Source organism: Choristoneura fumiferana, chromosome 17 (assembly GCF_025370935.1).
Source record: "Choristoneura fumiferana chromosome 17, NRCan_CFum_1, whole genome shotgun sequence".
In the NCBI taxonomy this organism is placed as follows: domain Eukaryota; kingdom Metazoa; phylum Arthropoda; class Insecta; order Lepidoptera; family Tortricidae; genus Choristoneura; species Choristoneura fumiferana.
Genome location: NC_133488.1, coordinates 9647186 through 9661922, shown reverse-complemented (window position 1 = coordinate 9661922; position 14737 = coordinate 9647186). Strand labels below are relative to the sequence as shown.

The following is a 14737-nucleotide window of genomic DNA, read 5'->3' as shown; positions in this document are numbered from 1 at the left end:
CAAATCACGTAACGACCCACACCTACTGTAAAAATATTTGGAATTCACGCGAACGAAGTTCACGAGCAAATGCTTTGTTTAATAAGGTGTATTATTTACCATGCACAGTAAAACTCCACTTTTGTTTGGTATTTATAATTCGGTATTTTTTCGTATAACTCTTCTTTTCGGTATTTATAAGCACGATTCGAAAATTACTACATTACAAACAATACAATTAAGAACTAATAATAAAGCTCCTTGTCATCTCTCAATAAACAAAACCTCATTCATTGTTAAGCTAACAGCTTAGCTTAAGCTCGATAAGGCCCTTCTTTATTTTCTCCTGATGCGCTATCACCTGGTTTCTCAAAATTGGGCATCGTGTACGATGGTATTCACGACACAGATACCTCTCTTTAGCAATTAATAACTTAAGCGGCAATGGTAGCTCATCTGGACGTTGTGGTACGCATTGCTCTGTTTGGAGAGGTGCTGTTGACGACGTTGAAGCACAAATATTCGACCTGTCGTCAATTTTAACCACACATTCCTTGGATGCTGTAGAATTCTGCGTAGCCATGTCACGGCGTGGTTGGCTTGGTCCAGGCTCAGATGGCAATGGCAATACTGAAGATGCGGATGTACTGAAATCTTCGGCGAGTTCAAATTCATCCTCTGATTTCACAGGACTGGGTGCACTGTTACGTTGCTGGCTTGAACTGGATACGATATCGAACGTTTCTGACGATGAGCATGTGCTGAAGTCATCAGCAAGACAAAACACGTCCTCTGTGGATCCCATTGGAAAGTTTTGTTTCAGTTTTCAACGTGATTAACTCCGGTTGATAATGTATACTTAACAGCGTTACGATTATTTGTGTAGCGATTGATATTTCTTACGAAAATTAACACTCACTGTTTCACTAAAGTATTTTCTTTACTGACTAAAGGCAGGATTGTGATAGTTTTACTGTATTGTATTATATTATATTGTATTGTAAAACTCTTTATTGTACGTAAAACACATGAAAATAACAGAACACAGGATAGTAAGATGTACTGTTTAAGTTAACTAACAAAATGCAAGCTCTTTACTTTACTTCGACACAAATACGAATGCAGTTTGACTTGCTCTCACCCTTAATCAGCCAAAGGGACAGCTGACAAAAAACGCACCCAACAATGAACCATTAAAATCCATTTTATTTTGTAACTTCAATCCATGCGCGTAAAGTTGTGATCACAACGCAAAATGAATGTCGAAGTTGATATCTGTAAAATAGATACCTAACTGTATTTGCTTAGTGGTGAGAATTCAAAAGAGCGTCGTTTTTTCTATCTTTGTTTAACATAGTTCTCTGTCCCTGTTCAACGCCTGTACCACTACCATTAGTTTACAGTGACCGTACTCGATAGCGGCGGCGTAAATTATTTGTATGGAGAATTGTACAGCGCCTCTAGCGGTCACTTATGGAAGTAAAGATCACTAGTATAAGTACAACGGTAAATTACCTATCGAAAACCAAGCGCTAGCGACTAAGGTTTTGTAGGTAGCTTAGCTGTCGCCATAGAACATCGGTACCATGAGTCACAAATTTGACAGACGTGATCAAAAAATACCGTATCGACTGTAGTTAACTCTCACCAGCAAATTGTAGGGTGAAACTTATCGGAGCCATTGTTTAATAAATTATTTCAATTATTAGTTATCCAAATTATCGACTACGCATTATTTAGCGTGGAATATGTTAGCGAAGGCTGCATAATGAAGACGAACGACGAGAACAGGGAAAATTTCAAACTGATAAACTGATAGAGTTTATGCGACTCATGGTACGAGTTTGGTTGAAAACGATTCGTTTACTCGCTATCCACTGTAGTACAGTAATGTAAGTTTTCGATAGCAACTCATGGTAGTGGTACTGTTACTGATTACCTGAGCTGCTATTGTATAAATCGCGGGCGCTCGAAAACGGAGTCTTTGCTACAGCTAGCCCGGACTAAACTGTTTAGTCGATGCTATAGTTGTATTTATTTATGCAATCGGAGCCCATCGACAATAAAAGCTCTAAATATAAAATTTTACTTGCAAATGTGATGAAAAACATTGTATGTCGCACGGGCGGTACTAGAATTACGAACATCGACTCATTAAATCCCTCAGTCTTCGACTTCGGGCTTCTAATAGACTCTCGTTCGTAATTCCTTATTTACCGCCCTTAAGACACAATGTACTATTATGTCTCGATGCTTTGTATAGATACAGTGGCGACAAAGTGGTGATAAGCGTAAAAGATTACTAAGTTTAAAATTCCCTTTGTTGAGCAGTCCGTGTCTGGCGGCTTTTCCCTCTCTCCGTAGCTTATCAGATAGGTACTAATATGTAGTAACAATCCGTTTAAAAAAAGATGTGTATGTTGTTGCTCTTTTGGTTGGTGGAGGTAACAAAGAAGTTGGAACTTGAGTTTAAGGAAAACCATCCATAGTAAAAGAATTCCTATCAAAGAGTGAATGTAGATACAATAAATATTGAATAATTGAATACAATTTCTTTATTTAAGTTAAGCTTCAACTCGACTCCCCATCGTTTCAATTGTTTGTCTGTAGCCAAAACTCTCTTTATTCTAAGTTTTGTAAACCTGACAACTGTAATGCTTATAATTTAAATTATTACTATTGTTATTGTTCAAAATTGTATCTTATTATTGTAAAATTGACGTGTAATACCTAAATATAATTATGACTGTGGATAATTCACTGTGTACATAAATGTTAAATTCGCGCGCCGGTTTCCGGTAGAAGATGCTAGATACTAAGTACTGTTATATTATATTCCAAATCAAAATCAAATCATTTATTTTTGCTAAAACATATATACAATACGCCACCACCACCTGTTCCACCATTCCACTTGTTGTAACCATATTCATCGAATAAATTATTATCATTCATTCATTCAAGTAATAAGCGTGGACATAAAAATGTAAGTTATGGACACTAATGACAAAAATGAAAAAAATAGAAAATGAGAAAATAAAAAAATATTTATTGTTGTTAATTAAGACATCTTAGAAGAACAAGGGTCATCGACATAAGCCAAGCGAATTAGCTCGTTAAAGTGGCAATGGGCGGGCCATATAGCACGGAGAGCGGATGGCCGTTGGGGCCGAAAAGTTCTCGAGTGGAGACCGCTTATCGGCAAGCGCAGCGTAGTAGGACGTCCACCTACAAGATGGACGGATGACCCGGTTAAAGCTGCGGGTTCACGGTGGATGCAGGCCGCTGCCAACCGAAGCAACTGGAGGTCTGTGGGGGAGGCCTATGTCCAACAGTGGACGTCCTACGGCTGAGATGATAATGATGATGAAGACATCTTATGTACTAACATGTGAGATCTCCTATTAAATTTACAAAGAAACCTGTGCCAGGAGATCCCGCTCCTCCCCAGTCAGACCTTTTAATTTTTATTTATTATGGAATACATAATTTAAGTTGTTAATAAGTTAATATATTACTTTTATAATGACAATTTAACGATAAATAAAACATTATTTATATTAAATCTGCTATTTAGTTACTCTAACTATTCCAAGAATTGTCAAAAACGGTCATAAAATTATTAGTTTACGATTTGATCTGTTTTTATAACAGGTCAAGAATGCGTAGCTGCTTAAAGCTTATGTCCGGGTATTCAAAGTATAACAAGCTTGGCTATGGCGTCGTACGATATCATAACATTTATCATATTTTTTTAACAAGTGGCATGACAGTAAAAAGCCCTTATTGCAAGTTCGTAACGTGTTTCGCGCGATAGACTCTGGCCAGCGAAAGCTGTCCACGCATTTTTTACGAAACTTTAATTTGGTATCGTTCTTGAGACTGTCAAAATTATCATATTGTCATTCTAGCCCGGCTTAGATAACTTTGATACTTCTGCTATAAGAAATTAATAAATTATTTTCTGTTTAGTTCAACCTCCTACCATCCTCAAAATGCAAATGTTAAGTAAATATAAAATTGTTATAATTTTAATTCTAATGTTATATGTTAGATAGAAGATACATTCAATGCCAATCTGGTCAGAAAGGTCCAAATTTTTTTGCGTCTGGACTGTTACGTAAATGGGCACTGACAAAGGTCATAAAATTTACCAAGGGACTCCTAAAGTCCATCATCAACTTTCACACTTTACTACCTACATGAATTTTGATGCAGCTTGAAGAGTCCCGAGTATAATATTTAATATCTGGAAATTTTAAATAATATCTAAGTATCAACATCGTTTAATCAGTGTACAGCAAGTGTTGTCAGCCTCAATTTTTTAAATTTGCCGCGGTTTCTCGTGGACAGCTTTCGCTGGCCAGAGTCAAACAGCGGATGCCCTGCATTACTAGAACGATTACGCCGCGCTGCAACCGGCTTATAATATGAGACTTTGAATTACGCGACCATCGCGAGTTTGTCGCAAGACTGGCGCTGCTAAAGTCACCTAAATGAAATTAAAAAGAATGAGTTCACGCTCAAACATGCGGTTCGTTACTAACTAAAGTAAGCAGTAATATGATGGAAATGTAGAATAAAATCAAGTCTGAGAAACTACGATTGTTGTTTTAATAACTGTCAACATCAGAAACATCGTACCGTGTTACCTTGTTGCCCTCAAGCCTGACGGTGGTGGTGCTCGGCGGAAGCGTCTCCGGTGGTGCAATGAGGCTTCGCGCGGCGCAGTCGGCGGTGATGAGTGGGATGAGCGCGCCTTGCGGGTCCGATACCACGTGTGTCATTGCGCATGAGCACGGCTCTGGGCAGGTGTGACGCACCGTCTAGACACAATAACATAACACATGAGTGCGGTGCAGGCAGTTGGCGGTGATGAGCGGGATGAGCGCGCCTTGCGGGTCCGATACCACGTGTCATTGCGCATGAGCACGGCTCTGGGCAGGTGTGACGCACCGTCTAGACACAATAACATAACACATGAGTTCGGTGCAGGCAGTTGGCGGTGATAAGTGGGATGAGCACGCCTTGCGGGTCCGATACCACGTGTCATTGCGCATGAGCACGGCTCTGGGCAGGTGTGACGCACCGTCTAGACACAATAACATAACAGCATGCAGGCAGGTTGGCGGTGATGAGTGGGATGAGCGCGCCGTCATCACCCTTTGTTCCTCACAGATAACCAAGTTAGCTAACCAGTAGCATAGAAGAAAAATAAAAAAAAAATTTAACAAAAAAGTAAAACCGACTCAAAAAAAATTAAAAAATAACAAAAAATGGAACCGACTACAAAACCCTTGAAAATATTTTTCTAGGTAAGTAGGTACGTACTAGCTCGAAGTCGGTGCCTCAGCACGAGCCAGCAGGAGTGGGACAATTCACAATAGTCGTCTACTTCACCTACATACTATGGGTTTCAATCCCTCCTGCTGGGTCGTGCTGAGTCACCGACTTCGAGCTAGTACGTACCTACTTACCTAGAAAAATATTTTCAAGGGTTTTGTAGTCGGTTCCATTTTTTGTTATTTTTTAATTTTTTTTGAGTCGGTTTTACTTTTTTGTTAATTTTTTTTTTATTTCTCACTTTTTAGTGATTCGTAGCCAAAGAACATCTCACAACTATTCCATTAAGCCCAAACACGACTTAGTTACGTTGTTTTATAACAGAGTTCCGTCGCCTGCCTTCTGGCTTCAGCATCAGATCAGTTCGAAAGAATCATTAACTTAAAGCTTCTTCTTAGTCGCTTATCTAGGTAAGTATATTAATCATGATAATTTAAATTTAACCCGTGAAATACTTGTTATTGATAGTAGTAGTTCCGTTGGTCAAATCTGGTCTTCATCCTCAGTTCCACTTCACCAAATTATGATTTGCAAGAGCAAATGCACGAGTTACTGCTAAATATATCCAAATTACCATAGGTGTCCCTACAATATTTGAAGAGTTCCCTCGATTTCCTTAAGATCCGATCATCAGATCCTAATTTGCTGCTTATGGGACCTAATTGAAAGCATTCCAAGACGAACTCAAAAAAAATTTTGAAATCGGTTCATAAATGACGGAGTTCTGAGGTAACAAACATTAAAAAAAAAAAAAAAAAAAATACAACCGAATTGATAACCTCCTCCTTTTTTTGAAGTCGGTTAAAAAACAGATAACTGGTTATTTAACAGGAAGGATTTGTTCCTGTTACAAAACCAGCTCAGATGCGGTTGTTTACGAAGAATAAATATTTCTTCCCAGATAACTTTTTAACAGGGAACATTTCTTTTTAACAGGATGATAACAAAGGCTTTGCAGGTGGTAAGACCTTGTACAAGGTCCGCCCGGATTGCTACCACCATCTTGCTCGCTAATCCTGCCGTAAATCAGCAGTGCTTGCACTGTTGTGTTTCGGCGTGGAGAGTAAGACAGCTGGTGAAATTACTGGCACTTGAGGTATCCCATCTTAGGCCTCTAGGTTGGCAACGCATCTGCAATACCCCTGGTGTTGCAGATGTTTATGGGCAGTGGTGATCTCTTACCATCAGGAGACCCACTTGCTCGTTTGCCATCCAGTCGAATAAAAAAGTAAATAATAATAATAAAGGTTTTATACCAGGAAGATTTTCTTCTTCGCGCACGAGAACAGCTTTGAACAGGTGTAATAAATTGTCTAGACACAACAATGTAGCACATGATTGGAACGCAGCACAGCTTGAGATAGGTGTGACGCCCCGTCTGGACACAACCGTCTACTTACAATTACAGTCAAGTCAAGGGCATAAATATCTATACAGCCATAGTGTCAAAAATATGTACGTATGTAAAAATATGTATGTATGTATGTGTAGACAGCTGTGAGAGCGTTCGACAGTAGGTTAGAAATCAAATGGTTCGAAATGTACACCGTGGAGCTGCCACTATTTCGATGCAGTTGCGTTCATCATGCATTATCGATCACGGATAGACAATTAAAGGTAGATTAAACACTATATCTTACATCTCATAACAAAGATATCTAGACATCATAAAAACCACATTTACTCCACAATACCTTAAGCGATAAAGATAAAGGATACAGATTATTCTCGTACATGGGAATAAGAAAGATATATAATATATAATACATGGGAATAAGAAGGATAATAAGAATTTTGACGACCAGATGGCCTAGTGGTTAGAGAACCTGACTACGAAGCTTGAGGTCCCGGGTTCGATTCCCGTGTCGGGGCAGATATTTGTATGAAAAATACGAATGTTTGTTCTCGGGTCTTGGGTGTTTAATATGTATTTAAGTATGTATCTATCCATATAATTATATTTATCCGTTGCTTAGTACCCATAACACAAGCTTTGCTAAGCTTACTTTGGGACTAGGTCAATTGGTGTGAATTGTCTCGTGATATTTATTTATTTATTTATTTATTAAGAATAAATACCTGTATAAAAATATGATCAAAGTAAGGGCAAGATTAGCTTTGTACGAGTATTTAGTAAAGCCTTAGCGGGAAATGAGTTACGGATGACATTAAGCATGATATTACATAGTATAAATAAATAAATAGCTCGAGAAATGTATTGAACTTTGCCCTTTTTACAATCAAAAGGCGAGACTCCGACATTTTAGTTAGCGGGTTTCTGCCTTCATCACAAATCTCATATTTTATAGCACTGGCCCGTGAGTGGGTAGAGCAAGAGAAGGGGTCACTCTAGGCGCTAGATGCCAAGGGGCGCCATTTTTCTTATTCCAGTGCAAAATAAAATTGTGATGGAGCCTTTTGAGAGGAAGAGATGTAGACAATCTTGTTCTACCTTGATCAAGGGCTAGAACTGGCGCTGATCTCATGGTAACTATCAAATATGGAAAATGGTTTTGTATATAAGTATGGAAAATTAGCTTTCGGCAATACAGTTTGACATGCAGACACTAATTAGTATAAGATTGTTCGAAAGTAGTGTCATCTCCTAGATAGTCTTAAATTATCTAAGCGTCACCTATCCCATTTATTTAAAAATGCTTTTTTATGCTCTAGTGCATAAAATACAATCTTCGTCTAAGACCAAGGTAATCAGGTGTCAACAGCCACAAACAAAAAAGTTTCTATATATTTTTTAATAATTTTTACTTCAGGTATATAAAAACTATAAAAACCCCCGACACAACAAAAAAACGCCAGCAAAAACGTAAAAAACGCCAGAAAAAAACGCCGCCGAAAAGACAACTAATAAGTAAAAAAATAATTATGCACTACCTAGCTGTTGCCCGTGACTTCTGCTAAGTTCGTCTGCGAAGAATTCGTTTATCCCTATCCCGCGGGGACTATGCCGATTTCCCGCAAAATTAGCCTAAGTTGATTTAGTATAAGTACCTAGTAATATTTTTTTTATCTAAGCATCGTCGGTGTCGGAGGACCGCTAAGGTTAACAGGAAACTAAAGTACATACTCGTATGTTGTATTTTTTAAAGTATTAACCTTAGCAGTCCCCCGACACCACCGATGCTTAGATAAAAAAAAGAAAATAAAGAAAACACCCATAATGCGTCTAAGATTCATACCGCAGCGAACAAAAGAGCTGATGATCTTGAAACGGCTGAACCGATTTTGATAAAACATGTCTAAGAACCATCGCTAGAAAAACTGCTTTCAAATAAAAAAACCACATTGAAATCGGTATTCCCGTTTAAGAGCTACGGTGCCACAGACAGACACACAAACACACAGACATACAGACACACACAGACATACAAACTTATAACACCCCTCTTTTTGCGTCGGGGGTTAAAAAATAATCAAATCAATCAAAATAAATGAATAAAACTAAAAATGTATAAATGTATAATGTGTAAATGTATAATAATATAGCAATGCATAAAAAATAAAGTTACCTACCTAGTAAGTGAACAATTTTTTCCACTGCTGCTATTTAATTTCCTCTCAATCAAAATGAAAAGCAGAGTATAAAGCTCGAGCATCAGGCAGTTGCCTAAAACCCATTTTCCCCTCGACGTGACTAACCATCCTCGCCGTACCGACTCGGGTGGCTATATAAACGCCTCGGGTAAAATGGTTCGTTTTATGCTCTTGTAACAATCTACTATTTATGCTCTAGTCTGCATAAACTAAAATCTTCGTCTAAGACGAAGGTAATCAGGTGTCAACAGCCACATACAAAAAAGTTTCTATATATTAATTTCTTTGATAATTTTTATTTTATGTTTAAGTGAAAATCAATCAAAATAAATCAATAAAACTGAGAAAATATAATTATATAGCAATGGATGAAAAATAAAAGGTAGGTACCTAGTAAGTGCACAATTGTTTCCACTGTTGCTATTTAATTTTCTCTCAATCGAAGTGAAAAGCAGAGTGTAAAACTCGAGCATTAAACCTATTTTCCCCTCGACGTGTCTATCCTCTCTCGCCGTACCGGCTCGGATGGCTATATGAATGCCTCGGGTACAATGGCTCGTTTTATGCTCTTAGCTGCCACATAGACGTTTGCCTACACTACACACACAAAATATATTAATTGTTGGTTAGTAACTTTTGATGGAAAAGGGGGTAATCTATTTATTTTATGTGATCTATTAAAATATTCAAATAGGGTGTATGTTTCACACATTAAAATGTAATAACTAGATCTGAATACAAACAGAAACACGAAAACACTGTCTATATTTCAATGCACTTTTATAAAATAGGTACTTCATTTCAAACCGGCTTAGTCTTTTTATCTGGAATTAAATAATTTATAGATAACTTCGTTTTCAGTTGCGTATTTTTGAAAGTATGTAGGTACCATCAACCAAATATGTGGTCTACCATCCTAAAGTTGATAATCGTTTGCATGTCATAAAACAATAATGCCAAAATAGACGTGTCTGTCAACTTGAAAGTTCGACTTTAGCGACATATTCATTTGATAGGAACTTGACTAAAAATTGATAGACCACTTATTTGGCTGATGGTACCTATCTCGTAGAAATTATATTCCTGTTTTATCAGCTAGAAATATCAGAAAGAATTTGCCACGACCGATTCCAGGATAAATTCAACCACTCATGAGATCATACGCAAATATAGTAATCTTTGTTGTTTTTTCATATCAATGAAGTGCCTAAAAATAGTACGATACATTGAAGAAACCGCCTCGGAAAACATAGACTTTGAAGGTGTAGAGACATTTACTTAGTAAATAACTACATAGTAAATAACTACTTAGTAAATAAAGTAGAATTCGTAAATTTAAAAATTACTCGTAGATCAGGCTTGCTTTAAATTATTTTTTCTTAAGTTTTACATATTTTTGTATTTCAGTACATACATTTTTGTACACAAAGAATATTATATTTTACTAGGTAGCATCAGCCAAATATGTGGTCTACCACCCTAAAGCTGATAATCGTTTGCATGTCATAAAACAATAATGCCAATAGACGTGTCTGTCAACTTGTAAGTTCGACTTTAGCGACATATTCATTTGATACGAACTTGTTGAAAAATTGGTAGATCACTTATTTGGCTGATGGTACCTAGGTATGTTTAGTTCTTAATTGAGCAATTTCCATTCATTTCAAGTGTTGTTTGAAATAAAAGTACCTATTAAAAGTGATCGTGCCGTGCCACTTGCAAGTTAAGGTGAATAAATAAAAACTGGCCAAGTGCGAGTCGGACTCGCGCACCGAGGGTTCCGTATAAATATTTTTATTATATGATGTAACTTAAAATTTACGGTTTTCGCTATTTTTCCTTTATCTGTGCTATAAGACGTTGCTTCGTACCAAATTTCAAGATTCTGAGTTCACGGGAAGTACCCTGTAGGTTTTGATTCCCTTGCGAGTTTCAAAAATTTACGGAAATTTGCAACATAAACGGCTGTATCTTTTGATTACGTTTGCTTAGAAGTTTGATTTTTTCACAGCTCCAAGGGAGAATAGACCTGAGTATTTGATATAAATTTTTCACGCCACGCGTTCCTGAGAAAAAGGGTCTTGACAGACGGACGGACGGACGGACAACAAAGTGATCCTATAAGGGTTCCTTCTTTTCCTTTCGAGGTACGGAACCCTAAAAACTAACCATAAACGAAATATTATGTTAAATTTAATTCTCGGAATTAGCGGCAAACGTAATTCGCTTCATTCATACTTCATTTCATACCGTGTTGAATCTGTCAGATGTGTGTAGAAATGGAAGTCTTTAGCCTGATAATGATGATTTAAAAGTAGCCATAGACAAATTATTGTATACAACGTTGCATAACTTGGTCTTAAAAGGCTCGTGGCGTCTTTCATAGTTCCTACGCTAAAATACTCGTCAATTCTACCGTATTTCTAAACCTATGTATATAGCGATTAAAAGATAAAACGAGCGTGGTGTTTACATTGAGTAGGTACACAAGTCAATAGACAAAGTCGACAGTACATTAACACCACACCTATTAAAAAGATTATGGCTATTTAAGTTCATTACAGCCATTCTGAAAATGACCAGTTAGAGACTCATTAAACGCAAAGACGTTTAAAAGGCAATTCTTATTTCACAATTATCATAAATAGTTCTAGCCTCGTGAGTCCTCGTAATTTACAAAGAACAAATTAACACTAAAAATAACGGTTGAATGTCCTTTAAAAAATACAAGGCATGAATAAAGGATTTTTAAAAATGTTGAAATAATATCAAAAAGAACAAAGCCGGTGACCCACGTCTAGGTCTCAGGTTAGAACTCACGACGCTAGCTGGAACTGAGTGGAGTGTAAACTTTAGTTTTAATTGCTTTCCGTTTAGCGACAACGAAAAGTACAAGAAGAAGCCAGTTCCCAATTTTCTAGAAAATTTATTCCTAGACAGCAATTTGTTTGAAAACCAACTCAAAGGAGAAAAACGTTAAAGAGGTTTCCTGGGAGGAAGCTTTTTTATGTTTTCAGTACAGCGTGTTTTACTGTTCTTACTAATATTACAAATTCAGAAGAGAGGATGTAAAAGATGTTTTCTCCATAACCGCACTATATACCCAGCACCAGGCGGGACTTTTCTGCTCTAGAGCAGAAATAATGTATGAAAATCATTTATTGCAATTGTTTAAGATTTTTTTTTAATTGCACCACCAAAGAGGTAACACAAATATTTTTGCTATAAAATTAGCCTGCATAGTGTAAAAAAATCTAGTGTTAGGTTGGTCAACCTGACGGTCTTATGAAATTAGACAGATTGCATAAAAAAAATTGTTGCTACCAAATCCTATCAAAAATAGTAAGTAGAAGTTTTTACAAACAAAAACTTTGTGTTTTTGGTTGGCTAACCTGGCGCCCATCTGACAGATCGCGGGTAAAAATATCTGCTACTAACACTGCCATAAACAAACCTTGCGATTTTCAAAATATAGTAAAAGATTGCAATTAAAAGAAGATCTCCGAAATGAATGTTTATTTTCGCTTTTTCACAAGAGAATTGTTTTTTTTTTTTAAACGCCGCCGCTGTCATCTGTCACGCGTTCAGAAAGCAACTTCACTCAACATTTTTCAACTTTATAAAACTTATTTTGAATTAATATTCTAATATCTAACAATAGCAATCAAAATATAGGTACCAACAGTTATTAAAAAAAGGTGTTTCCATACAAATTGCCAAAATGTCCGCACACTCCGCAAGGTACCATCAGCCAAATAAGTGGTCTATCAATTATTAAACAAATTCCTATCAAATGAATACCTATGTCGCTAAAGTCGAACTTTTAAGTTGACAGACACGACTATTGGCATTATTGCTTTATGACATGCAAACGATTATCAACTTTAGGGTGGAAGACCACATATTTGGCTGATGGTACATTTTGCTTAGGATAGGGCTCTACTAACAATGGATATTCATACTCATAGATATTAATAACAACTCATATTAGAACCCTCGATATGCAAGTCCGGGTCGCACTTGACCGTTTTTTTTTAAGTATACACTAGTCGCTATTATAAGAAGCAGAAATGTAGAGTCAGTTTAGTTGACAATCACTTTCTGCTAACTTGCACTGTTCAAAATGCTAACAAAGTAGAATGTAACAATTAGGTCATGTTATTCATTGCTTGTTGATTAAATTTGCAAGCCAGCCCACTCATTCTGTCTTATATTTCCTGGAAGGTCTGATAAGGACCACTATATATATTAAAATGACTCGTGTGTTTTGCAGTGTCATCTTACAGTATTAGATTAGGTATTATGCTAACAATAGTGGAATATGATCTGGACAAAAATAACGTCATTAGAGACTAGGTTACTAAGCAAACCTGCTTATACATTATATGTCAACATTTCGCTAACATGGATAAAATGCAAAGCACGTGCCCTCATGTATGGTTTTAAAACAGAAGTTTGCTAGTAATTGTAATTAGATTTTCAAAACGATATATCTAAATAAAACATTGATATTAGGGCAGTTACAGTCAAGCTATTAGTTTGCGCGCAGAAGCTCGTTTTTGGAAGCGCGTGAAGCGCATTATAAGCTCGTACTCGTATGTGTCAGCGCGAGCGAGAACATGTCCTTTAAACCAAACACGAGAGCAAAGACGCAGGAATGAGTGCGTATGTGCACGCGTGCTCGATTTAATGTAGCGCGCGTGCAAGCACGTATGCCAAAAATGCTAGTCTGAAACCGCTCTTAGGTCAGTTTCAGACTACCTTTTAGCTTGCGCGCACAAGCTCGTTTTTGAAAGCGCGTGTACGCGCGTTCAGGTGCGGTTTTTAATTCGTAAAAGAATTGTTCAACTAAATAATATCGTCTTATTTTTTACCACGATATATCTCTAAGTTAAACCGTTCATTGATTTTTAGGGTTCCGGAGCCAAAATGGCAAAAACGGAACCCTTATAGTTTCGTCAAGTCCGTCTGCCTGTTTGTCTGTCTGTCTGTCTGTCCGTCCGTCCGTATGTCACAGGCATTTTACTCGAAAACTACAAGATTTATATCAATGAAATTTGGAGTACAGATGTCTTGTCAAAGCCGCTATCTAGTTTCGTAGTTAAATTACAAATATGAATATTTATAGGGGAGACTCCATACACGTACTTAACAGAAATTGAAAAAAAAATTTTTTTAACTCGCATCAACGTGTGGCACATAGTTCGACAGCTCTTTTGAAAAGATAGTAAGGTTTCTCAAAAACTTTTTTGATTAAGTGAAGATTTCCGGAAATAATCGCACCCAAAGTAGCAAAAATTGTGTCCCTCCCCCCTCTATCTTGTAAACCGTTTGTCCAAAAAATATGCAAAAAAATATGGAAAGGAAACGCTTAATAAAATAAATACTTTCAACGAAAATTGGTTTCATCATGATCGGATATACCGTCTTTAGTTATTGCCGAAAAACTGCGCTTCTCAACAAAAGGACGTAAGTACCGTGAAGATACGCTCTTTTTCTGGTAATAGATTTTAAGACTTTAGGAAGTGTTTTAATGAGGGCTATCGCGTATGAATTCGCCGCTAGAGGCGCTAGTGTAGCGTGAGGTCTCCGAAATGTCAAATCTCATAATTTTTGGGTGAGCTACGCGGGTTTATTTATAATTAGAATAATTTTGTGAATATTTTGCAATATCTGAAATTAATTATGGCAAATATGCGTTCCGGGGCAATGAATGTCTGTCTTTTGAGACAGTTTTGTCTTTCGGAAACCTTTGTCCTCCCTTTTTACCGAACAAAAGGGGACTATGCAACACCGTGGCATGCTCGATATTTTTATGGTACGGTTTTAAGGTGTATTAAATATGATTTTAATCTCAACTTTG

General features: G+C 37.0%; 1 protein-coding gene across 1 annotated transcript in view; it reads right to left on the bottom strand.

Annotated features, from left to right (window-relative positions):
* The window catches only part of swi2 (Protein singed wings 2), a 103361-nt gene that overhangs the window by 23419 nt on the left and 65205 nt on the right, over positions 1-14737 (bottom strand). Inside the window, exon 6 of the mRNA XM_074100571.1 lies at positions 4632-4805. Within this exon, the coding sequence (XP_073956672.1) occupies positions 4632-4805 (174 nt within the window). The remainder of the gene's footprint in view (positions 1-4631; positions 4806-14737) is intronic.